Source organism: Eschrichtius robustus, chromosome 15 (genome assembly GCF_028021215.1).
Source record: "Eschrichtius robustus isolate mEscRob2 chromosome 15, mEscRob2.pri, whole genome shotgun sequence".
Classification (NCBI taxonomy): Eukaryota; Metazoa; Chordata; class Mammalia; order Artiodactyla; family Eschrichtiidae; genus Eschrichtius; species Eschrichtius robustus.
This window is the reverse complement of record NC_090838.1, coordinates 61739929-61766325: the sequence shown is the minus strand read 5'-3', so window position 1 is coordinate 61766325 and position 26397 is coordinate 61739929. Positions and strand designations below refer to the sequence as shown.

General features: G+C 50.2%; 1 protein-coding gene across 8 annotated transcripts in view; it reads right to left on the bottom strand.

Annotated features, from left to right (window-relative positions):
- Positions 1–3428: 3428 nt before the first annotated feature.
- Positions 3429–26397, bottom strand: part of DYSF (dysferlin) — a 233158-nt gene continuing 210189 nt past the window's right edge. For all 8 annotated transcript variants that reach the window (XM_068564056.1, XM_068564058.1, XM_068564060.1 and 5 more), the window contains 8 exons: positions 26012–26100; positions 25670–25765; positions 25122–25263; positions 21305–21404; positions 10717–10895; positions 9026–9135; positions 7468–7615; positions 3429–3707 (listed from right to left, as the gene is read on the bottom strand). In XM_068564056.1, coding sequence (XP_068420157.1) covers positions 3669–3707; positions 7468–7615; positions 9026–9135; positions 10717–10895; positions 21305–21404; positions 25122–25263; positions 25670–25765; positions 26012–26100 — 903 coding nt within the window. In that variant the 3' untranslated portion in view covers positions 3429–3668. The remainder of the gene's footprint in view (positions 3708–7467; positions 7616–9025; positions 9136–10716; positions 10896–21304; positions 21405–25121; positions 25264–25669; positions 25766–26011; positions 26101–26397) is intronic.

The following is a 26397-nucleotide window of genomic DNA, read 5'->3' as shown; positions in this document are numbered from 1 at the left end:
ACCGTCAAGGGTAATGGCTTTACTATGGTTGGCTTGATCTAATAATACACCTTCCCCGAGGGCTGGGGCAGGGCTCTTTTCTCAGCACAGTGCCACAGGGGTAAAGAGAGGGGATGGCTGTTGGAGAAGACGACCCACTGAGTCAGCCACAGGGATGAAGTCAGACCACAGTGGGTGGAGGAGTGAGTGCAAGGTAAGGGCATGGAGACAGCAAGTGTAAATGATGCTTTCTAGAACTTTGTGAAGAGAGGAGAGACCATATTAATAGGGAGACATGGAGGACAGGAAGGGTATTTTGATGGTGCCCTAAAGATGTCTGAACTTTCTTTTCCAAAATGGACTTCATGAATGGTCCCACCACTCATAAAGCCAGGCAAGTGGGAGTCATTTGTAATTCACCTCCCATCCCAGCACCCCACAGCCCCACCCCAGCCCTAACCAGTCAATTCCCCAGGCCTCTTAGTTCTATCTGCTCAGGGTCTCTGCACTCCACGATCTCTATGACAGAGTTTCCAACAGCACCACTATCAGTTCTCCGGACTGGATAATTTGGGGTGGGAGGGTGTGTCCTGTGCACTGAGGGATGTTTAGTAGCTCCTGGATGCCAGTAGCACCCTCGGCCCCTCCACCCCAAGCCAGGACCATAAAAACTGGCTCCAGACATTGTCAAATGGCACCTGGGGGGCAAAAATCGGCCCTGGTTGAGAACCACGGCTCTGTGCCTTGTGAAGATTCTTACAGATCTTTGAACCATTTCTGGTCAGTGTTTGCTCTCTCTACTGTCTTTTCCACTCCCTGCCCTTAACCCTGTAACCCTTGCCCATCAGTGTGTTGTAATTACCTATCTACTTGTCTCCCTCCGCTACTCAGTTGTGAGCTCTGGGAGAACAGGAACCACTTTTATCCTTTTCAGCATTGTATCTCCAGAGCCTAGCACCTTGTCTGGTACACAGACGTTTCTCCGTGTGTGTGTGTATGTATGTGTGTGTATGTATTTCTTAAATGAATGAATGAGTGAATGAATGAATGAATGACTCCTGCCCTGCTTTTCAGAGTTGGCTCCTGGACTAATGGACCAGCCTTCTAGAATGGCCCTCTGCAACTGGCCACACAGCATCCTGAGCAATTGTTCTTCACCACTTGTGATCATAGACCTTATTGCAGAATTGGGTGAGATCACTGGACCCTCACCCCCTCGAAAGCCATAAGGCTTATACAGCCTGAAGCCCCACCATGTGCTCCCAGAAGACTCCTGTCTCCCAAGATAAGAACTAAGGAACCACAACTCTGATCAAGGCCAGTCCAGCTTTAAGTCTTTCCGTGCTTCTTCCTTACCTCCGGAATGAAGTTCAAACTCTTCAGCTGCAGATACAGGCCCTTCAACACCCAGCCTTGCCCGGAAGGAGCCAGGCTCTCTGACAGCTGGAGATTGGTCTCTATCCCAGCTGCTCAGCACAGCTTTCCCTTCTTAGCCACTGGGCCAGTCCAATGCTCCACTCAGATGACATCCCTTCCCTGTCCCAGGGTGTCCTTTCTCTGATACTCTCACAAGCGTTCAAATAACCATGGTTTCCTGATCCACCTTTCCCCCCATGCTGGGAGCTATGGAAGGCCAGGAATCATATGTAACTCACTGCTATATCCTCAGAACCTGCTCTAGGGCTGCCACGTGGAGTCTCTCAATAAACATGTGCTGGACATGGTATCTCCTCACCATCCGTTCCTCATTCTCCCTGAGTTTTGCTTGGTGGCCTATATGGTCCCAGGGAGAAGCTTTAACCCCAACCCTAGCCTGACAAGGGCAGAGCAGAGAGAGAATGCAAAGTCTTGGTGACCTAATTGAGGAGCTGGATCAGCCCTCACCTGAAGCCAATCCCTCTGAAAGTTTCATTTCTGTAAAGCCATTATATTCTCTTTACTAGTTTAAATAATGTTTCCTATGATCTGCAACTCAAAGCAGCAAGAAAAAGCAAATGATTAAAGGAAAAATTTAATAAGTGGGCACAATGTACCCCCAAACTCATTTAACCCAGCTGATAGTTGCACAGTATGCATTTATTTCCTCCAGCGTTCTGTACCTGTAAGAAAAAGAGAACTTTCTTTCCAAAGCTAACGCCCTCCCCTCCTTCTCCAGAAGCTGGTTCCATTAATTATCCCATTTTCTCTCTTGTGTCCTGGATCTATCTTTCCCTCCTCAGTGGCTTCCTCCTCCCTACCTTCAAATATTCTCAGGTCTCCCCAGCCTCTAAAACTCTCTCAGCACCTCCCGAAGCTGCAGCCCCGGCTCTTGCATCCTTTCACCTCCAGCCCTCTCCATGGAATCGCCAGCTCATGGCCTCCACGCAGGCGGGCACGGTGGGTATTCAGGGAAGGCTCATGACCCAGAAGAGTTGGGTAACCCCAGTCCTTGCTGCCTGTTCCGTGCGAGGTGTGGCCACCCGGCTCCAGGTGTCAGGCGTCAGAGTCTCAGAACTGGCCACCCAGGTTCTCAGGGCCCACACGGAGTTGGACACCGAGGCCGTCCTCCAGCCAGAGCCTCTCCTGAAGAGAGGACCACTCTATGTTCAAGATGCAGCTCCCTCACCCAGGAGGGTTCAGGTCCTCAGCCCTGTGCCAATCAGCCCCCAGTCCTGCCAATCAGGTGGGGACGAGGCAAGGCCTCAGTCTGGGTCCCAGCATGCAGTGAAGAGACAAGGGGGCTGGAAGGCTCACTCGGGGGCCTCGGGGCCTGGGCCACGGGAACAGGCTCACAGCAGGAAATGGGAGAAGCCCTCCCGCCAGGCTGTGCTCCAGAGTTCCAGCCTGTCAGCCAACAGAGGCAGAGGCCTCTATTTCGGAAACACGATGTTTTCGTGCTCTTTGGTTTTTCTCTAAGTATGTTCTTGCTGCTCTTGTAGATGAAGCCTGACTCCTGCGAGAGATGTCAGCCCGACAGCTAATACGATGCTCAGACCACAAGAAAAGGGTGCGTTTATCCAGTCCAGATCGTTAAAGCAGGGTGAGGAAACAGAGGGAGGGAACCCCAAGAAATCCCAAGAGCATGGGAGACAAGGTCACAGCCAGGGGTCCAGCAGCCATCCCAACCTGGAGAGTTTTTCCGAGGGGCTCCATGTGCATAAGTGGAACCTCTTCCCGGGCATGGTACAGGTAACTGCCCACCCAAGCAAAGATCACCGTGGGTGAGGAGATGCCTGAGGAAGGAGGGCACGGGGTGGAGGGGCGTCCCAGAAGCAGAACAGGCTGGGTCTCCAGGCAGGCCAGACATCAAGCCTCAAAGCCCCCGCCACCCCTACCAGTCTTACCGAAAGATACACAGTCCCACCGGGAACGCTGCAGAGATGGCACACACCCCGCACACACGCCCACCCAGACATCCCCTGCACAGTCACCCCATTCAGGTACCACAGAGATACACACACCAACGCCGCTTTGTGGTTCAAACTGTTTTATACTGAAATACACATGGGCTGATCCCCAAAAGGGTTGGGTTGGGGGAGAAAGAAATGATGAAAGCGGGGTGACCGCAGGGCTCGATGTCGCCAACACTTGGAGCACGTGCCAGTCCCTCCCTCTGGCTGCCCACCCTGGCAGGACGGTGAGGCCTGGACATCTGGAGACACCCGGCGGAGCAGGGCAGAGGAGGCAGCCAGTCCTGGGCCCGAGGGTCCTCAGCTGAATGGCTTCACCAGCTTCATGGCAGTATAGTTCTGGAGGGAGGGGGGAGAGGCAGGGACAGGTGGTGACAGCTGCCAGGGAAACGGAGCTGGGAAAGGTGGCCGGTCCACTCAACCACCTGCCTGCACCTCTCCCTCATCACCCCCCAGGCCACACTCAGCTCAACACTCCGCCCGGCCAGCGCTCTTGCTGTCACACAAGCCCACACTCTTGCCTGGGGGCCACAGCGCCTGTATTGCTCTGGCTTCTCCCCCCGTCACTCCAGGGCCCACTCCCAGGTTCTGCCCAGCTACCAAGAGGACTCTGCCCCTGGCCAGGCCAGGCCCGGCCTTTTCCATCAGACAGGTGGCCTGAAGGCACGGCTGTGCTTCTCCCCACCATCCTCCCACACTCCCCAGCGCGGGAGCCCGGGGCTCGTTGGCCACCATGCTCCCGTCCGAAATGCAGAGAGAGAGTTGGGGCGGGGGGTATAGAGGGATGACCCACAGCGCGGGCTAGCCCTAGAGACGGGGCACCCCTGATTAAGCCCTGGCTGCTGCAGGCCTGGCAGGAATCTCCCCTCCCCACTCCTCCCCCCAAAACCATGAAAACACATACAACACAACACAGGGCTCCTAATTGGGACAGTATGTTCCCCAGCGCCGCCCAGGAAAGCCAACTCTGGAAACAAAGCCGCCGCTCCTTCCCTGCCAGATCGCCTCCTGCCTCCCCACACTGGCCCTGCTCCCGGCTGCCTCTAGGGCAGAGCTGGGAGGAATCAGACAGGCTGCCCTCCCTTGTCCCCCTCCCAGGGGAATTTCCAAGAGGGAGGGTGGGAGATTAGGCCAACTGGCGGGGAGCCCCTCTGCACCCAGGCCTCTGCCCCGCAAGGCCTGAAAAGCCAGGTGATGGACGGTCACAGGTCTGGCATCCACCAGGTGACTGGGTGACTTGGCTGGAGGGAAGCAGGATATGCCCAGCTTGTAGCAAAGGCCTGCAAGCAAAAGCAGTCTGCAGTCTCAGACCCAGGCTGCCCTACAGCCCTCGCCTAGGATCTAACCCCACATGCCAGCTCTGGAGAGAGAAGGCAGGGTTGGTATTCGAAAGAGGACAATTCCTGAAGATCTCAAAGGAGACTGATGCCGCCGTTGGGGACTCAGGACACAGGGAAGAGGCTCTGATCAGGGCCTGCCCACAGGGCCTTGGGATAAGGCTGCCCCAGGGACGAGAAAGGACCACAGGCTGGAAGGGACTGGAAATCTTCCGTCCATCTCCCAGCCAAGCAGCAGGGCCTCGTTCCCCAGGTCCCTGAGGCCTGGTCTGCAGCCCTAGTGCCTTGCAGGGGTGGGGCCCAGCTGGCCAGGGCACGGGGCCGGGCACAGGAAGGGTGGTGGTGTTGTTACTTTGAGCCCGCTCCTGCCCTCCCCTCAGCTCTTCAGCAGAAGGCTGGCTTGACATGCAGCCCCCCCGGGGAAGGCAAAATCGCTCCCCTATCCACAGTGCTAGTCACAGCAGGTCAGCACTGACCTATCCCAGCCCCTTCCTCACGCGACGGGAGGGCCTGGTCAAGGTCACTGGGGAGCCACTGACAGAGCCAGAACCCAGCCAACGGCTCCTGACTCCACGTGGAGCTCTGTCCCGCACAGCAGTGATGCTTAGACCTTGATGTTCCCGAGGCAGATTCCCCGGCAGGCCTGGGGCCGGCCCAGGACTCTGCATTTCTTCCCAGCTCCCTGGTGCTGCCGCTGCTTGCTCCTCAGACCACCTCCTCAAGGAGCGAGGGTCTGCACCAGCTCCCCTTTGCCCGCACTCCCCGGCCTGGCCTCACGGCGCGGCGTTAGGCTGTACCCTGTGCGCCCCCTCGCCCCTGGCTTCACTGTGTCTCCTCGTGGACCGACAGCTCCCAGGGGCACGGGCCCCGCCAGCCTCTCCCTCACCCACACAACACGCCCTCACCTCCCGGACACACTTCGCGCGCTAATAAGGTCTTCGCCTGAACCGAATGGCTGCTGGGTGTACTCAACGTGAGAGGAGGTAAGCCTGAGGACAGGCCAGGTGAGGGCCACTGCGCCTCCCCAACTCGGCCACCGGGCCGTGCCCCAGGGGAGGAGACACAGGGGACCGGAAGGGGAGTCCTGGGCCCAACCCCTGAGCCCAGGTCACTGCCAGGGCAGCTATACTCCCGGCACCACACTTGCTCGTGCCCTTCCAGGGCCCAGCAGCTAACCTTGTACTTGTAATCTGTCCTCCTTTGCTTCAGGAGGGCCCCCCAGACCGAATGAGCTTCAGGCCCCCCCAACCTGGACCCGCCCCTGGGCCTCAGGCACGTCTGGCCAATGGGCTGTGAGTCGTCTTGCTGAGCCTCAGAACGGTCTCGGCCTGGCGCTGCAGGCGACACAGTCAGCAGAGACGAGGGCCCGGCTCGCGGCCCAGCTCATGGTCCTCCCAGCTCTAGACCCTCCTTTGTCACTTAGGGTCCAAGGGGTAGCCGAGGCCTGGACGTCCAAACCTCAGCATCCTTTCTGCTGCTCCCACAGTTCATGATATTAGGGCCTGCAGGGGACTGTTCCGCGGTTTTAACCGTCCCCCTCGTAGGAGGCGTGCTCTGCTGGTACGACGCCTTGCCAGCTACGGCGGGAGAGTGCTCTTGGGCGCCTCCTCCTCCTGGAGGATGCACGAAGCAAAGTGCTCACAGGTGAGTGATTCCCAGAGCGCACTGCCCGCTGTGGGGACCGTGCGCTTGGCCGGCGGCCTGGTGCTGACCAGGGCTGTGGCCGGAACCCCAGGCCGGGAGCTGTACACAGATTGCCATGCAGCCCTGAGCTGGTCCCTCTCCTCTCTGGATGTCTGTTTCCTTCCATTCAAATAAGGGTGACATGGAGTTGAGCACACCATTCCTCTACTTGTATACGATTTTGAATTTTTCGTATTAAAAAGTTTCAAAAATTTAAAGAATATTAAAAATCAGGTATCAGCCTGGGGACACTGTGATCCCTTCAAGGTCTGAGGTTCTAGAGACACCGGGGGTGTTGCTGTGAGGAGCAGGGAAGCACAGGCAGGGAAGGGAGCTCCCGATCTTCCTCCCTTGGGAGGGGCCTATGGAGCCGGGCACAGCAGTCCCCACGCGGGGGGCCCTGGCCACTCTTTGTCAGGCATCAGCTGGCTTCTTAGCAGGTGAAAGGGGCCCCAGTGTTTACTGTGCCCAGTGAGAGGCTCCTTGCCCACCCCCTCCTCGCCCACACCTTGCCCCACGCCCACCCCACTGCAGCAGGCAGGACACACTGTATCAGGTGCCCGGGGGGACAGTGACACCCTCTGCAGCCCCAGGTCCTCAGCAGGTGCCATCCTCCCAAACAGAGGGCCTGCCCCTCTGCTCTGCCATCCACACCTTCCCTTCCCTTCCTGACCCAGCTCCACACCCTCCTTCAAGAAGGTTCCCCTGCCCATGCCTGCCCAAGGGGCCTCGCCTTCTGCCAACCCCTTGATTACATAGCCCCTCAGGGGCTTGCTGAGGATGCTGTGTCTCCCCATCAAGGGCAAGAACTCAGATTCCCTCACTGGACTAAGAGCTCCCCATGGGTCTCCTACCAGACTGGGGCCTCCCCAGAGTAGGGCCTCTGTCTCCCTCACCAGACCATGGACTCCCCAAGGACAGAAGCTACTTCTCTCCATCAGACACGGGGTGCACTTTGAGGACAATGACAGACTCCCCTGAGACCAGAAGCTGCTGGAGGTCAAGGGCTGTACCTCCCACGTCAGACCAGGAGCTCCTCCAAGACAAGGGTCTGTGCCTCCCCACTCAGGCCTGCTTACCGGGAAGGAGTAGACGAAGATGCCCAAGAACAGCAGGAGAATGAAGAGAATGATGAAGAGGACGATGGCGCACCGGAACCGCCGCCAGAGGATGAACTTCATAGTCTTGTACGGGGAGGTGAACCAGAGGAAGGAGGTGTCAGGGCGCCTGCGAGTGAGATCCCAGAGGTCAGCAGGGTACCTCCCACCAGGGCTGCTCCCTCCGGGTCCTGTTCACAAATCGCCCTGGCCCTCCCCAGTCAGCCCCCCAGACCTGCCCAGCCTCCAGGCCCCCAGTCCCTGTCCGCACCTGCATCCCCCTCTCCTCCCAGCCTTCGCTACAGTGTGAGCCCCACCCGTGTTGCCCTCCTCTTCTTGGTGCTGTCAAGCCCCGCACACCCTCAGGGACCCAGTTCTCAGCCACTCTGTCCAGGTCACCTTCCCTGCCACTCTCTCCTTCCTGACCCAGGACTTAATCACAGACTAGAGATTTGGGGACTTGGCAGAGCTTCAAGGGGCTCCACGTTAGGTGAGCTATGGTCCATGAGCCCCAGGTGAGCTAAGCCACTGGCCTAGATGCACGTGGCTGGTTCACTGTCGGGGAAGGATGGCAGGGAGTGAACCCAGAAAGCTGATTGTCTCTCATAACCAAGAACCTCAAATCCTTCCCCTAGGTCAGCCTCACAATTCAAAGAGCGGGCAGGATTTTGTGTCTCAGTAATGGCCGTTTTAACAACTGCTTGCGTGTTGCTGGGTCTCCTGGGTCTCTCTTGTCTTTCCACCCAGAGCCCAGCATCCTTGGGCAGGGCTGCCTCTCACTGCTCTGCCAGCCAGTGGCACTCAGGATAGCCCTATAACAAAGTGGGCTGTCTGTGCTAAGTGTGACTTGAGCTGAGCAGGCCGTGGAAGGGGACCCAGCAAATGCAGCCCCGCCCACTCACCCCCCCCCCCCGAACAGCCATCTTTCAGGCTCTGGTAACTGCCTTCAAGGCTTCTGCATCCACTGGATTGGGATGTAGGCCCCTCCCTTAGAGGCCTGTGAGGTAGGGAAGGCAGGGACTAGGCCCCCATTTCACAGATGGGAAAAATAAAGCTGAAAGGCCTTTTGAAAGCCACATTGACACCACAGGAGAGCCATGGAAGGCAGCTTGGTCAGGGAAAGACCTTGGTCAGGCTCCGGGGCCAATCAGACCAGGTGTGAGAATTTCAGCTTCGCCACTTTCCTTGGAATGACCTTATTTAACTTTGCTGTGATTGTCTCCTCATCTGTAAAGTGGGGATACTAATAACGACTCAGCAGGGAAGCTTCCATGACACAACATATACATGCCATATGACAGCACGCCTGGCCTACAACCAACAGCTACCCAACAGCGCCTGCTTCTGGAACTAGCTGATGAGCCCAGCGTGTCCTGGAATGATGTCTGTCACCTGCCCCCTAACAATGTGTACCCTTGGATGAGTCACACCCCTCTCTGGGCCTTGGGACCTCTGTGCGGCTATACAGTGAGTGTCTCCTGTACTGTGGATACTCCTCCCCATCCCCTTGGGCATCAGGGGTCAGGGGCTGGGCACCAACCTTGGGTCCTCGAGCTTGGGGTTCATGTTGGGCTCATCCCGGCCCTGGCCGGCCGGCCGCTCCTCATGTTCGCTCTCGGCTACAATCTCCAAAGTCATCTCCAACTTGCCCTGAGGGGACAAAGGGGACCTGATCAGAGACCTAAAGGCTTGGCCCCATGGCTTGGAGAGGAGCCAGGACAGATGTAAAGGTCACTTTATGATTTTTTTGAAAAAAAGATACAGGGTGATCTGATCATAAAAGTACCTGCTCCTTGCAGAACACATAGGAACTACAGAAATGTATAAAAAAAGGAGACTGTCACCCATACTTCTACTATGTAGAGACAAGCACTCTTAATATTTATTCATCAGAGCTATTTTTCTTTGCAAGTATATGAAATATCACACTGTGTATATATGGTTCTATAGCTTGTTTCTTTCATTTAGGAATATATTTTATTATATAATTATATACTCTTTAAAGTTCGCTTTTAATGCTGTATCTATGCAATGGTTGACCATAATTTATTTAGTAAACCAATTATTTTGGTTCGTTTAGGTTGTTTCCAACTCTTTGTTGTTATAAATAAACCCTAAGTTTTTAATTTTATGGGATTATTTCTTTAGGGGAGATTTTAGAAGTGGGATGAAAAATTTCAGAGGCATAAATGTTGTTAAGTCTCTGGCTATATATTACTAAATTGTTTCCCCAAATGGTAAAAATCATTAGCCTGCCCAATAGAGGTAAATGAGAGGGCCGTCTCTCTGCATCCTCACTAGCAATAAGTGTTTCTATTTTTAAAAAATTCTAATATAATACATAAAAAATGTTTTCACATTTTAAAGCATTCCTTTATGTAATTACTAGGGGAAATGAACCTTCTTAAATATTTAATGGCCACTGTACTGCTTTATGTATTATCTATGTATGCCCTTTGCTCATTTTTCTTTTGAGATTTAGTATTTCTTATTAATTGTTATAATTTGTTATACAACATGGATATTTTATTTCAAGGGCCACTTTAGGGACTGGCTGGCTGCCTGCCGTTTCTAAGTACAGTTGACCCTTGAGCAACACGGGTTTTAACTGCACAGGTCCACTTATACACAGATTTTTTCAATAAATGTGCAGTTGGCCCTCCTTTGCAGGTTTCAGATCTGTAGATTAAACCAAACACAGAAGGTGGACTATGAGACTTGAGCATCCATGGATTTGGTGTCCACGGGGGCTCCTGGCACCAACCCTTTGCGGATACCAAGGAAGGACAGTAAACTCATTTACTTCCTCTGCAGAGGAAGGATGATTCTCCACGGTCCCCAGTCACACCCCTGGGCAGACCTCTGGGCAGGGAGAAGAGGACAAGGACAGTCCCTTATAGGGTCCTGCTCAAATGGGAGTGGCATGACCCCTGTCTTCCACAGGAAGCCCAGACAGAGGGGAACCCAGGATACAGATCACTGTGAAGGCCAAGGAGCAGAGTATAAATTAAACAGGGCCCACGGGGGGTTAGGGCATCTTTCGATTTAGATAGGCTTTCCTGGGATACGAGCCTCGAGGAGACGAAGGCTGGGAACTGGCAGGGAAGAGGGACAGTGTCTTGGGAAACAGACAGGGAGGGCAGGAGAGAGGGAGAGGAACACGTCTGTGCTCAGCGATTGCTATGGACGAGTCACTCCCGCGTCTCCACCAACCAGAGGGAGCAGACTTACCGCCAGTATCTTCTTCTCACCCTCGTCCGCCACACAGGGCCACCAGCCCTTCACTGTTTTCTGTTCAAAAAGGGACACAAACCACTCCGGGTGGAAAGTGTCATCCAGCTGGTCCAAGGAACACTTCTCAGCTGTCTTGGCAGGCTTGGGCATGCGGTTGAGGTCCAGCTGCAAAGAGCCTGTGGCAGAGGAGGGTGCTTTGACCCACGCTTTCTCAGTCACTGCCAGCCTAGGGCCACCCTGGGGCTGGGCAAGTTCAGCCTCCTCAGCTTCTATCCATGGTCTTAGCCCCATGGCTCAAACTCCACTCCCCACCCACTGTCTCTCATTCTATCTGTACAGCTTCCCATCCATCTATTCATGCATGCATATGCCTGCTACTGTGCCCTGATTGATTCACCCTTAACAGAACTTCCCACCTGCTCAACTATTCATCTTACTATGCACAAATTCACTCATTCACCCATCATCTACATCCATCAACCATCAACTTTTTAAACTGTTTTTAGTGCAGTAAAATATTTATAGATAAGATAAAAATTTGTTATTTTAACCATGTTCAGATGTATATTTCAGTGGCATTAATTACATTCACAACATTTTGCAACCATCAGCACTACCTATTTCCATAACTATTTCATTCCCCCCAAACAGCAACTCTGTACCCAGTAAGTAATAACTCCCCATTCCCCTCTCCTCTCAGCCCTGCTAACCTCTAAATCTACTTTCTGTCTCTATGAAAAAGCCTATTCTAGACAGTTCATATAAGTGGGATCATAAAAATTTATCCTTTTGTATCTGGCTTATTTCACTTGGCATAATTAGTTTTCCAGATTCATCCATGTTGTAGCATGTATCAGTACTTCATTCTTCTTTATGGCTGAATAACGTTCCATGGTACGTATATACCACATTTTGTTTATCCATTCATCTGTTGATGGACACTTGGATTGTTTCCACCTTTTGACTCTTGTGAATAATGCTGCTCTGAACACTGGTGTGCAGATGTCTTAGTCCCAGTTTTTAATCCTTTTGGGTACATAACTAGAAGTGAAATTGCTAGGTCATATGTTTAGCTTTTTGAGGAACTGCCAAACTTTTTTCCAAGCAGCTGTGCCATTTTACATGCATACCACCAATGTACAAGTGTTCCAATTTCTCCACATCCTCTCCAACACTTGTTATTTTCCATTTTTTGTTTTTGTTTTTGCTTTTTTATAGGTATAAGTGTTATCTCATTGTGGTTCATCCACCAATTTTTTCATCTGCCCGCCTAGTTATCCAAGCAGCTACCTTTCTATACTGCTTCATCTACTCATCCATTTTATCCATCTTCTCCAAGAATAGCTCCATCTACTGGGTTGAGCTATATGAAAATTCTGGTATTCAACTATCTTTGATGTATAAAAACAGCAATTTCATGCAGTTTCACCTAATCCAATTCCAACAACACGAAGTCAATGGGATTGGAGCATAGGTTACTGAAGGGATTAAGTGAGAGAGGTAAATCTAAAAAATATTTTCCAAGGCCAAATTGAAGAACTTCTGTAACAGGGAAGAGCCAAATCTGACTACATGTTGGATCTGTTTCTCTTACTTTAACCTTTGCTTTCCGCTGCTTTTGTTCACTAAAAGGATACTGTCTATACATAATGGCCTGCCTTGGGGAACCCTGCCCCTCTGCCTGAATGTTGAACCAAAGTGCCTTCGTTCAGGGAAACATCCAGAACCTGTCCATCTGTGGATGGCTATAAGAAAGAAGAAATTAACACATCCCCTCCCGGAGGCTGGCCATTCCAGGTGATGTTTGCAAAACTTATGGCCTTTTTACTTTACTTCCTCATCTCCTCCCCCTCTTTGTGCTATAAAAGAAACTGGCATCCAAACCCCAATAAGATGGTTATTTTGAGACATTAGTCTGCCATTTTCTCAGTCTGCCAGCTTTCCGAATAAAGTCGTATTCTTTGCCTCAACACCTCATCTCTGATTCATTGGCCTGTCGTGTGGCAAGCAGAGTGAGCTTGGACTCGGTAACAAATTTGGCAAGCCAGCCAGGAGGCTTGCTGCTTTTGGCTAGCCAGTCCCGGTCAGGGAACATTGTGGCAAGGCCTAGCAGATGCCAGGACCATTTGTCCTGAGGATCTTCCCTTCAAACTTCCCTGAAGCGGCGCCAGCTACCGCAGCACTTGGCAGTTGAAGCAAGGAAAAGACCAACTTCTACGAGTCCACAGACTCAATTTTGTACAGTTAGTCTACCCAATTCGGTAACCAGTTCATTTGTTTTGGTCTTGGTCTTGTTTTGCTTTTGTGTATCCTTTTGTGTTGCGAGTCAATGAACTCGACTTTGTAGGGTAAGTTGCTCTGGTGTGCACACTGGGAACATATTTCCCTCTCAATTTGGGCTTTTTCTTTACGGGATAAGCCAATTTGTTTGATTGGGGTACCCTATTGGAGGGGGGAATTGTTGTTGGACTCTACCTGATTTGAAGCCAGTTCGTTGGGAACTAGTTCGTTGGTTTTGTAGGGTAAGTCTACCCGATTTGGGAACTAGTTTGTTGGTTTTGCAGGGTAAGTCTACCCGATTTGGGAACTAGTTTGTTGGTTTTGCAGGGTAAGTCTACCTGATTTGGGAACCGGTTCGTTGGTTTTGGTCTTGGTTTTGTGTGCACCAATGCTAGAATTTGTTTGGGCCTTTTGTGTTGGAATTTGTTTGTGTCTTTTGTGTTTTGGTGTTATCAAACTTATAAAAATTGGAAATACTCCATCTATCCTGAAGGAGATCCCTTTGGGGTGTATATTAGATAAATGGGCGAAACATAGCCATGAGCCTATGACTAAGAAAGACATGATGTACTATTGTAATAGGGTGTGGACCCAATATATGTTAGGATGAGAAGAATGATGGTCCCTGAATGGCTCACTCAATTATTATATGATCTCGCAGTTAGAAGTGTTTTGCAAAAGAGCAGGCTGCACCAGCAGTTTCTCCAACTGCTTCCCCCCATGCCACCAACATATTCACCGCCTCCTGTTTCCCCTACCCATGGGGATCAAATAGAAGTTCCTATGATAACCCCCAAGGCACAGGGACCTGGTTTAGTATCACCATCTAAGACCCAACAGGACACCCAATTTGGACCAGGGGCCACTTCTACAGCAGGGCAATTTCCCTTGTGCCGACATCCTGTAAGAGGCCAGGGGACTCCCTTGGACTTGAGGCATCTGATTCTAATTTCCCCACAGGAGCCCCAGATAACTTTGACAGTGGAGAACAAGTTGATTGACTACCTTCCCTATTTATCTTAAGAGGCTTGTAAGTATTAAACAAAGGGGAAACAAAGGCATCCTAGGAAAAACTTGACTGTATCTTTGAGATGTAAGTGTCCTATCTGGTCTTCTCAGGAACGCTCATCTCTGCCATCTTTTTAAAATGCAAACTTTGAAAAGAGGGCAAAGTAATTTAGAAATTGACTTGTCAAGGATATATTAAAAACCTAAGTGTTTTTTCTGTAAAAATTCAGCCATCTAGACAAGTGAACTTGATTTGTTCCATCTGCCAGAAACCTAATTTTAATCCAACCTCTTTTTGTAAACTGATGGGTTTTATGTTGCTGTACATGACTCAGGGCTGAAATTTTGAAATAAGAACTATGATGTCTCTGTTTGTTTGTGTCCTTGTATGTGTCTTTGTCTTTGGATAACATTGCTGGGGTTGATTTGCGGATGAGCTCTATTTAATTGGCTTAAAGAAGAATAAGTTCTTACAAACCAAACAATTCTAAATACAAGAAAAATTAAGCTAAATGAATTTCGGGTTCATGTGAACTGAGAAATATTCAGTATTAATGTTTGTTTGTTGATCTAATTATTATAGACATGTCATTAGAGTCATCAGCATTAAGTATATAATACTTTCATTATGCCTAGGTTTAATATAAGCTAAATAATAACTTGTTATATCTGTTGCAAATTTGTCAGCAAGGAAAGTAACTTGATGTAAAGAAACTTTTAAGGAAAGAAAATGCAAATGAGATAAGAGCTTTAGATGCACTTTTTAAAATAATTATCTTTATCTAAAATTAATCTCTCCAGAGCTTCCCTGGTGGTGCAGTGGTTAAGAATCCGCCTGCCAATGAAGGGGACACAGGTTCAATCCCTGGCCTGGGAAGATCCCACATGCCATGGAGCAACTAAGCCCATGTGCCACAACTACTGAGCCTCCGCTCTAGAGTCCACATGCCACAACTACTGAGGCCTGTGCTCCACAACAAGAGAAGCCTTGACAATGTAAAGCCCATGCACCGCAATGAAGAGTAGCCCCCGTTCGCTGCAACTAGAGAAAGCCCAAGCACAGCAACAAAGACCTAACACAGCCAAAAATAAACACAAATAAATAAATAAATTTTAAAAAAATAAAATTAATCTCTGCAGATATTCAACAACTTGAAAGTTAGAATTGTGCCAAAATAAATTAATTCATGGAAGGTTTATGGGAAGTGGACCCCAAGAAAAGAGTTTTGTACATGGTCAGGATTGACTAAGTTTAAAATAAGTTTAACTGAGTAAATGAATTTTAAAAGTAAGCTGGTGAAAAACTTGAATTTGGCTTTTCTCTCTGTTAAGAAGACAAGGTTTCTTAAGATTCTGAACGGCCTCTGATAACAGATTTTAAGTTTTTCTACCTTTTAAGTGATCTGTTCTGTATTTGCCTTTGAAATCTTTTATTGTTACTTCGGCTAAGTGAATAAATATTGTTTCACAGTGACCTGCGATCCTATCTGACTGTTTAAACCCTTTTGATATTTTTTTGACAAAACTTCACAAATCAGGGGCTTCCCTGGTGGTGCAGTGGTTGAGAATCTGCCTGCCAATGCAGGGGACACGGGTTTGAGCCCTGGTCTGGGAAGATCCCACATGCTGCCAAGCAACTGGGCCCGTGAGCCACAACTACTGAGCCTGCGCGTCTGGAGCCTGTGCTCCGCAACAAGAGAGGCTGTGACAGTGAGAGGCCCGCGCACCGCGATTAAGAGTGGCCCCTGCTTGCCGCAACTAGAGAAAGTCCTCGCACAGAAACGAAGACCCAACACAGCCAAAAATAAATAAATAAATTTTTTTAAAAACTTCATAAATCAAATTATAATGAAGTTCCTTTGAACTCTAGCTAACTTTGGGATGCTTCAAAGGGCCCCTGAAACACCCCAAAGAGAGATATTAACTAATTAGGTTCACTTGGTATGTTGAATTACATGGGAAGTGTCAAATAAGTAATAAATCTTCTTAGGTTATACTGTATGGCAAATGGTACGGGTATTCTAGAGATTATGTGGAGTTCCTAAAATTTGATGTGTGCTGGTAAAATGTTATCAGTCATAATTCTAGCTATTATCTAAATGTGTTGCATGTCACAGCACTAACCAAGTTACTTTGTCAATTGCATTGTAATTAGATTTAAACGTGCCTTCTTAAGTCTTTCGTCATTATAGACAGTTATGGTTTCACTCTGATGATGCCTTTGTAAAAATGCTTCCTCTTCAAGAAGATTTATGGAAAGGACTTTGGATAAACACAAGTTTCTGGCTTTCAGGCCATAATGCTGAACTGGCTAAGAAATTGAAGAATTCTAATGGGAAACCTGATGGCTTCATAAAGCTGTTAACAAGAAGGATTAGTTACATAGGACTCAGTAAACTGGTGAATATGATTATAATTTTTATGGTTTCTATCTGAAAAATGACCAGTTTAAATCTGTGTTTTCCAGGTGTAAGGAAAACCTCCCCTTTAAGCTAATTATGACCCACAGTAATTTGGTAAATTACACCTTTGTAAGCCAAATTGTTTGTACTTTGTGTCTCCCTGCTGCACTATGTCTTTGTCAATGTTACTAGCTGCATTACTTATATCCTGTCTATTTTATAAGACTGTTGTCTCTTACAGTACCCAGTGTGTAAACAGGCTTCCAACAAAACTTCTACGGCTAAACATCTTGAGGAAATAGATCACATTTATAATGTAAAATAATTGTAATAGTGTGATTCTAGGTATGGGAAGAAGCAACAAGGGAAAATGTCTCCTGGATCATAATTAGATAGGGGATCCAGAGAATCTTTAATTATCAATAGGGCCTAATCCAAAAACTAGCACTTGGAGTGGCATAACAAGAATTTTCACCTGATCTGGGATGAGCCCCCCAGCGCTGTGGGACAAAAGTTGATCATGAAATGTCTCCCAAATGTTGGTCAAAATCCTGACCAAGAGGAGAGGATCTGAGAAATTGAATATTTCCTGACACATCAGTCATTAGCGATTGCAGCCTTCCAACATGAGCCGGTGAACCCTGAGGAAACTCAGGATATGAGAATACAGGATACAGGCCCCAGATAGCTAAGGTGCATATCAAGGGAGTGACTTCAGTGAGCCCAGACTCTTGCATTTTCCCATACATAGAAAAGCGCTAAATTCCTTAACGTGAAGTGCTCCCTCCCAAGCTTGAAGCCCTCAAAATTCCCACTGAATACATCATAACTCTCAACTTTTAAACTGTGAATATTTTTTAAGGCTACAAGTGTAAAGGAGACACTTTCCAGAGAGGAACAAAAGAAACAATGTTTGGAACACTGACACCGATGGACACTCCCAGAAAGATCCATCTGATGAAGCAATTAGAACGGTCATCACCCCTTCTTCCACAAGATTGTGGAATGGATATTGACAGTGGGGAATTGTAACAGGGAAGAGCCAAATCGGACTATATGTTGGATCTGTTTCTTTTACTTTAACCTTTACACATAATGGCATAATGTCTATACATACTATCTATACTCAGGGAACCCTGACCCTCTGCCTGAATGTTAAACCAAAGTGCCTTTGCTCAGGGAAATATCCAGAACCTGTCCACCTGTGGACGGCTATAAGAAAGAAGAAATTAACACATCCCCTCCCGGAGGCTGGCCATTCCAGGTGATGTTTGTAAAACTTATAGCCTTTTTACTTTACTTCCTCATCTCCTCCCCTTCTCTGTGCTATAAAAGAAACTGGCATCCAAACCCTAATAAGATGGTTATTTTGAGACTTTAGTCTGTCATCTTCTAGGTCTGCCGGCTTTCCAAATAAAGTCGTATTCCTTGTCTCAACACCTCGTCTCCTATTCTTTGGCCTGTCGTGCAGTGAGCAGAGCAAGCTTGGACTCGGTAACAATTCTTGAATACCATACAAAGGAGATTAGGTATTTTTCAGTGTGGAATGCTCAGTTACTGCAAGTATTCATTGACTGGATCTATTTTTCTAGCTTTCTTTCTTTCCATACATCTATCTGCTTTGACTTAACTATCTACATCCCTCTAGAGCTACCATTTGCTGAGCACTGTATCTATCCATTAATCAGGTCATTATTCTATCCAGCATTTGTTCAACTCTATCAGCATTCATCTATCTATCCACCCATCTACACATCTCTCCATCCCTCAACTATAGACGAATGTTTATTTCCCATTTTAAATATGATCCCAAGATAATATTAAGTAAAAATCAGGATATTAAACTATATATACTATATCTACATAAAGACTGTAAGGAAACATAGGATTATTTCCTGATGGCAAAATTACAGATCTTAACTATTATTTTTAAAATAAAAGTAATAAGTACTCAAAAGAAGTAAAATATGTAATTAGAAAATACATTATGAAGGGGGAAAAAAGAAATCTCTTAATAATACTGTAAGTTGCTAAAAGAGTAGATCTTAAAATTTCTCTTCACAAGAAAAAAAAATTGTTAACTACGTAACTTATTTTGGCTATCACTTCACAATATATGCAAACATCCAATTAAAAAAAAAGAAATCTATGGAGTTAAAAAGTAGTAGTTTTATTTTTAAAAACAAAAGCTGATCCTGTTTAATTTTATTTTGGACACTGTTTTCTCATTCAATAAAATGCAATTTTTTGTTTGTCTTTTTAAAATTGATTTTCTAAAGCCTCACCTCATAAAGGCAAGATTGATAGACTGATGCTAAAAAAAATTATTTAGTCTGTAAGCAAAAAAAAAATTCCATAAAAATGTGAAAGGCAATTGAAAACTGGAGAAATTATTTGTAATGTGTCCTTACTATATAAAAAGCTCTGAAAATCAACAATAAAAGAGGACCATCCCAAAACCATAAAAAAGAAAATCCCATCAACAATATGGATAGCAAACATATTTTTAAAGTTGTACCTTACAAGTAATGAAGAAATGCAAAGAAAGATAAAAATGAGGTACCAAATTGGCAATTTTTTTTAAAAAAAGATAACACTGGCAGCAAAAATTTAGGAAAAATGGTGTCCTTAAGGCAAACAGGGCACAGGTGAGAATATAAAAATGTAAAATCTTTCTAGAGGGCTATTGAACAAAATGTGTCAAAACCCACTAAAATGTACAAAGACTCTAAAAATCTGCTTCTTGGAGTTCAGGAAAGATACGCACAAAGGGTCCAAAGATGTAAACCTAGGCTGTCACTCACGCAGGAAATCCTAGAGATGAGCCGAGTACGCACCTAGGGGGGACTAGTGAGGGTCCAATGGGACATCAGGCGGGATGTTAGCACCATGATGCAGATACAATGCAGATGGATAACTTCTGACAGAAAGAATGTTTTTAATATATTGTTTTCCCCAAAATCAAGATCTAAGACAGTATGTGTAACATAAACCAATTTTGCTATCTATATGCCATATATGCATGTGTATATATATGTATAAAATACACATATAACACATATGTGTTTGCTTGTATAAGATACATGCCAAAATAATAATACACGCCAAAGTGAAGGTTATCTTAGTTATATTAGTGAAGGTTATCTCTGGGTAGTGAGATTATAATAAAATAGGAAGGGGGGCTTCCCTGGTGGTGCAGTGGTTGAGAATCTGCCTGCCAATGCAGGGGACACGGGTTTGAGCCCTGGTCTGGGAAGATCCCACATGCTGCAGAGCAGCTGGGCCCGTGAGCCACAATTACTGAGCCTGCGCGTCTGGAGCCTGTGCTCCGCAACAAGAGAGGCCGCGACAGTGAGAGGCCCGCGCACTGCGATGAAGAGTGGCCCCCGCTTGCCGCAACTAGAGAAAGCCCTTGCACAGAAACGAAGACCCAACACAGCCATAAATAAATAAATAAAGCACACAGGGTAATTAAAATATATATATATATATATTAAAAAAAAATAGGAAGGGGAGGCATTGCTTATCTCCGGTTTCTAATTTTGCCACAGGAATTATGTCTTCCAGAATAATAAGTAAAAGAACAAAAGTCCAGCTTGGTGCTATGATTTTGACACCCTGAATCTTTTACAGGGAGCTGTGGAGCAGCTCGCAGTCCTCCAAGTTCAGGGGACCAGGCTCGGGGCCGGGGGGAAGTGGGGTGAAGAGCAGCCCGACGGGCAGGCAGCCCTCCTCCCCATTCCTGCTGGGGCTGCTCCTCAGGGCATCCTCTGCCGGGGCCCACGAGCTCGGTGACTTCTGCAATCACGGGCCACCCAGGGAGGGCTCCAGTGATTCGTCCAAGCCCGCCCTGCCCCCAGGTGGCAGAGCAGAACTGCAACACAGGACTCGTGACTTCCTGGGCCGCCTTTCTCACAGGTTCACTATTTCTCTACTGCGGTGAAATCCACATAACAAAATGCACCATTTTAACCATTGTAAAGTGTACAACTCAGTGGCATTTAGTATATTCACAGAGTTGTGAGACCACCAGCACTATCTAATTCCAGAATATTTTCATCACCCCTAAAAAAACACCAGACCCACGAGCAGTCGGTCCCCAACCTCCTCTCCTTCCAATCTCCGGCAACCACTTTCTGCCTCTGTGGATTACGTATTGTGGACATTTCATGTAAAGGAATCATACGATATTTGTACTTTTGCGTCTGGCTTCTTTCAGTTGGTGTGTTTTCAAGGTTCACCCCTGGTGTAGCATGACCTCATTTCTTCTTGTGGCTGAATAACATCCTATTGTAGGGATAGGCCACATTTTCCCAGTGAACTTTTATAGCTGTCATGGAGCTGCTACTCAGTCCAGCCAGCGGGCCCCACACCTCACCCTGTGAAGGCACCATCTCCACCTCGTCCTCCAGCCCAGCGCTCCCTGTTCCGCAGTCAGGGTTGCCGCACACTTTCCCCCAGCAGAGTCCTGCCCCAGGTGTGTTCATTTGCTCAGTCTCTGGGGCACAAGGGCGAAGAGAGCCTTGAGCCACTCACTCACTAGACTGAGGTGGCAGGGATCCTGTCACGTGAAAGGCCAGACAGCCAGTGACGGAGCTCCTGCTTGCACTGCCTTCACCCTGTGCTCCCCTCTCTTCCTTCCCTGGGTGCTACCAATCAACACGGCCCAGCGTTCAATGCCACCTCAGCTGGCAGGCCACCCTGCTGGTCACCCTGATCACCCTGGCACTACTCTGTGTCACCGACCTCACTCAGCACCAGGGACCAGTGACCCTGAGCTCCCGGATCCTCCTGCCAGCCTTCCCACAAGGCTTGAGAGAGGCACACAAACATACAGCAGGGGTTCTGGGGCAGCCCCGACAGGCAAAACGGTGCTGACCGGAAATGGTGCTCACCCAGAAAGTCATCAAAGGAGAACTTGTCGTTGTCCCAGATCTGGAATACCACTCGGGCGCGGATCTTGCTCTCTGTCTTGTCCAGACTCCAGAAAGCATCCTGGCCCAGAGGAGAAGCAGAGGAGGAAGCAGGAGAGCAGGATTAGAGAGGAGCAGTGGTCCCTTCTAGCCTGGAAGGCTGCCTGGAGGAGGCAGTGGAGAGGGACGTCCCTTAGGGATTTGCCAGAGCCAGGTCCTGGCAGGAAGACTGCTGAGACCCCAGAGGGCCATGTTCAAGGGCCCAGGAGGGGACCATGCAGGCTCACTTGACATAAGGTAGCTCCTTTAATCCTCGCAAGTCCATGAGTCAAGGTTCTCATTGCCGTTTTACAGATGATGTAACAAAGGCTTGGAGAAGTTAAGAATTTGCCCAAGGTCTGACAGCTAATAAAAACAACATTAATATGCACTTCTTAGGCATCAGCCTCTTCGCACTATGAAATCATTTATGCTTCCAACGACCTATGAGGAGATACTATCTTGAGGAAACCAGAGCGAGTAATTTATCCAAGTCACCCAGCTGGGAAGTGGCAAGCTGGATTCCAACCCAGTCAGTCAGGTTCAAGAGTCTCTTAACCCTGCCCCGGTGATCTTGGGGACAAGGTGGTCTGGCTGGGAACCTGGGTGTCAGGGGGGATCCCCCGACACACCACTGTAAGGGGCTGGCACTGGGGGCAGTGTCCCCAGCCCACCCCACCTTCCCCTCCAAGAGCTTGCCCCGGGGCACATCGAAAGCTCCCGGCGCTGGGAAGTTCACCGGCCCACTGCTGTCCCCTCCCCGCTCCCTCAGACCAGTCAGCCTGGAACAGCACTGTCTTGGGCTTCTCTCCACCAAGGCCTCGTGGAGCCACTGAGGGCTGGGGACGGGCACGCTGAGGCCTGGATCCGCCCCTGGGTCCAGTCACACTCAACCCAAAGGACCGTCCCTGGGGCTCTCCCACTCACACCTATTCTCTGTCCTCTCACTGTAGCTTTACCTGAGTGGCTGGCAAGGACCCACTGACCATCCCGCAGATGGTGGGTGCCAGGTCACAGCAGGGACCTGGACCCAGTCTCAGGGGGACAGACTCCACGGGAGTCGGGGAGCACTGCTGACCACACAGGGTTTGTCTGGGCCCAGGTGCCCTGTGTACACAGCCTTGGTGGCCACTCCAGATCACGCGGACCCCACAGAGGTCCCGTGACCAAAGACCGTGGCCAGTGCCCCCTGAGGAATGCGAAGCAGTTGGCTGCAGCCTGGACTGCTGCCTGGGTGGGTGAAGGGGCTCAGGTCCCCACCTGGCCCCTCGCTCCTGACCCCCATCTGGTGCCTCCCCCTTTTCCGGGCCCCAGCCCTCCTGCAGGTGCCTCCCTCCTCTGGCGGGGCTTTTATGGCCAGCTCTGCAGGCCCGCCTGTACAGGACGCCAGCATCCTCCGTGCCTCTGGCCGGCCCGGTTTATGGGCTCAGTAATGAGCCAGAGGTTCAAACAGCCCCTGGTGGGAGCAGCTGGGCTGGGGCTCCAGCCTGGGGATGGCCCCCCAGGTCCCAGGCACTCATTACGTTCCCAGTCTGGGCCCTTTTACTAGCTGTTTATTTGCAGGGTGGGTGCCTGACGCACAGGCCGGCTCCGGTGGGTGTGCTGGGCTCCAGGTGGGGAGCCGGCCGGGGCAACCAGCGGTGGTTCAAAGCCGCCGGATGAAAGGAGACCTTGTACTTTACAACAGTCTCGTCTGGTTAATGGGGTCCCTGGAGGGCCTGCCTGCCAGAGGCGCTGAACCCCTCAGCAGAGGGCTGGCTCTGCAGCAGGACCAAGGAGCCCAGAGGCTGTGCAGTGCCCCTGCACTAACCGCCCCCAGGCTTAGTCCCCTAGCCCAGACCAGCTAATTGGTGCCCCACTGTGGGCACGACTCCCCCTGCCTCCCAGGGTCCTTTCTCCCAGAGGGACCCGATGGCCCTGTCTCGGGTCAAGCCAGTTCCTCCCTCATGTTCCCGGTTGACTTCAGAACCCCTTGACTGTTCTCAACCTCCTCTTCTGACCTCTGCCACACCCCACCTCCAGCCACCCTCTCCGGAGCCTGGCACCAAGCAGTGGGGGAGACCTGTTCCCTCAGCCCTCCCCACGCCGGGCGTGCCTCTCCCAGCCTCCTCGACGCCTCCAGGCTCAGCATTCCCCATAGCCTTCGCATTCCCCCAAGGCCAGCCCAGGCCTGCGGGCCATCGGGCCAATGGGTCGGTTCCCTCAGCCCCTCTCTTCCTCTGGAACTCCACCGTGGGTCAGCTCAACTCTCTCCCTCCTTGCTGGTGTCTAAAGGGCAGAGATGAAACCCCACTGTTGCCAAAATGGAGCCCCCTCAAATTCTTTATCAGCAATCCCCATTGGGCCCTCAGAACTGCTGGGTACCACCAGTTAGCTCCCTCTCCCTCTGCCTTTCTCTCCCCCTTTCTCTCCTTCACTCAATAATAGCTGCTTCCCGCCTTTGTCATTTGTCTCAAATCACCTGCCACAGGGCCAGGAGAGTCTCTCTCTTCCTACTTTGTAGCAAGGACAGAAGACGCTACTCCCTGGGACTCCTTGCACCCATCTCCACCTGTCACACCAGAGAGGTGGTCCCGCCTCCCGTGTTGGGCCGATTGGCATCTCTCAGCCTCGGTTCCCCAGCCACGCCTCACCCCGTGCAAGGCTTGTTGAGCACGGGAGGTGGCCTGAAGAAGGGCCCGGCCGCCCTTCCCCATTCCCTCCGTCCACAGCAAGGACAGGCACTGTTTGTTTGACTTGGAGCTCTCTCCAGCAAATGCAGCATTTGGTTTGTTATGGAAACATCTTTTGATAGACAAACATGCTGAACAAAGGCAAACAAGATTAAACCTACAAATAGGCTAGGCTTTCCTTGACTGCACAGCACCCAGGGCTGTTGCTAAACTCTGCTTTCTGGTAGGCGTCCCTGGGTGAAAGAATTCATTTAACCTTATTTAACCCACATTTTCTTTTGTTTGATGGTTTCAGAATGTTCAGCGGAACATTCTGGTTTCTCTGAAGTGCAGATGATTCTGTCTGTTGGGTTAGGAAGGGGTCATGGGGGAAGGATGTAATGAAGGGAATAAAGAAGACCTAGGCAGCCGAGGTCCATTACATATTTCCCTTCTTTAAGCCACACAACCGTTCAGGACAGAAAGAGGAGTCACAGAAGCTTTGCCTTGAAGCCCTGCGCCACCTCTGGAAGGAAACGGGACCAGCAGGACCCAGACTCCAGAGAGGCGTTCACCCTGTGGAGCAGGAGAGCACGTGCAGGTGGAACTGATTCTAGGTGGGATGCGGTAGTTAGAAGCTCAACCAGAGGGGCCCTCCGCCTCCAGAAGCTGACTGCCCACAGCACCCTCCTCACTGTGCTCTGGGGGCCGCTCCCTAAGGGCAGGCTCGGGGCCACCACCCGCCTTGGGACCCGCCTATTTCAGGAGGAAAGAGTTCACGGCCCAGATGAGGCCTCAACTAGAAGATACTAACCCACAAAGAGCTGAGGTCTCTGGAGCTGCCCCTCCCCCAGGCTGATGCACCGGCCTCCCCAGGTCTGAGAGATACTAGCCTGGACAGTGGCCCCAGGCCCCAGGCACAGAAATGGGAGGAAGGGGGAAGCAGCAGGGACTTGGCTAAGCAACACCCGATCCTACCGGGTGGCCAGACAACCCAAACCGCAGGCCAGACAGCCCTCTGGGGCCGCTCTCCCTAGGGGTTCTGCCCCACTGCTCTGATATTTGACAGCCCTGGGACTAGCGCCACTGGGGACAGGAATGACACTCACCTTCTTGGAGACAGTGCAGACTTGCTCAGCTGGCAGGTAGTCAAAAGGGAAAATGAACCTCCAGTTAAAGTTGCCTTCACCTCCCAGGGACCGATAATGCACATCTGTCTTTTGCTTGTGTTCTTCAAAGCCAACCATCCAACTAGACATACACATTTTAGAGAACATGGCTAATTAAGGTCTCCACCACAATACACAGCCTCAACTTAAGCAAACCAGGAATTAAGAAGGTCATTGAACTTGGTAAATGATAAAGGAAAAATAAGTTGATGTACCAAATGTGCCATAAATTTCAAAATGTTCTAACTTCTCTCTCGAGGGACATCCTCAAACCTTGTACATTCAACGCAAAGATTAATGTGGAAGAAGAAATCTGGTGGGGGTTGACTCCCCAAAGGCAGAGACCACTCCCATAAGGCCATCCTTCCTTTCTTGTTCTCCCCCTTCCCTACACCAGAGTTCCCCCTTTCCCAGCCAACCACCACCCCCGAGGGAGCAGGGGCGGCACCGTGGAGTCGGGACAGGTGGGAAGGAGGGCGACTTCCTACCCTTTCACGTAAATGTCGCTCATCTTCTCCCCGGTGATGCTGAGGTCGTCCAGGATCACATCCTTGGTGTTCCAAATAATACAACGCAGGAAAAACCTGCAGAGAAGGATGACTCAAATCCCCGTGGATTTCCCACCGTAGGGTGGGCAGTCCTTGTCCGAGAAGCCAAGAAGTCAGCTCACCCAAGACTCTGCTGCTTGCCTGGTTGGACACTTGGCCAGGCCCGCACAACAGTGAGGCCCGAGTGGCCCAAAGCCTGGCCCAAGAGCCACCTCCTGCTCCCACCCGCAGCACCTACTCCACCACCCTGCTCAGCTCTGAGCCTGGGCTGGGGTAAGTCACCTTCTGGCTCTCCGCGGGGTGATGTTGAAGGGAGGTCCCGGCCGCCCCAGGGCCTTCGGAAACAGGTCGATCCACATCTGCAGCTTCCCCTGGGGAGGGAGACACGACCCTGCTCTCTCGCCACCCTTTTCATTCAACCAACATCTCCTGACCACCTGCTCTGCACTGGATACTTGGAGCACAGGACAGAGAAACCCCAGGCCCTGCATGGAGAGGCTCAGCACCCTGTAGGGGAGGTGCCCTCAAGGGGACTATAGGGCCAACCACAGGGGTGAGCCCACTGCCCCACAGGCCGAGGACTGGGGTAGCACCTGGGGATCAGGGGTCAGGGCAGCTCTCTGGAGACAGCGAAGTTTGCTGAGTCTCACTGTGCCAGGTGGAAGAGG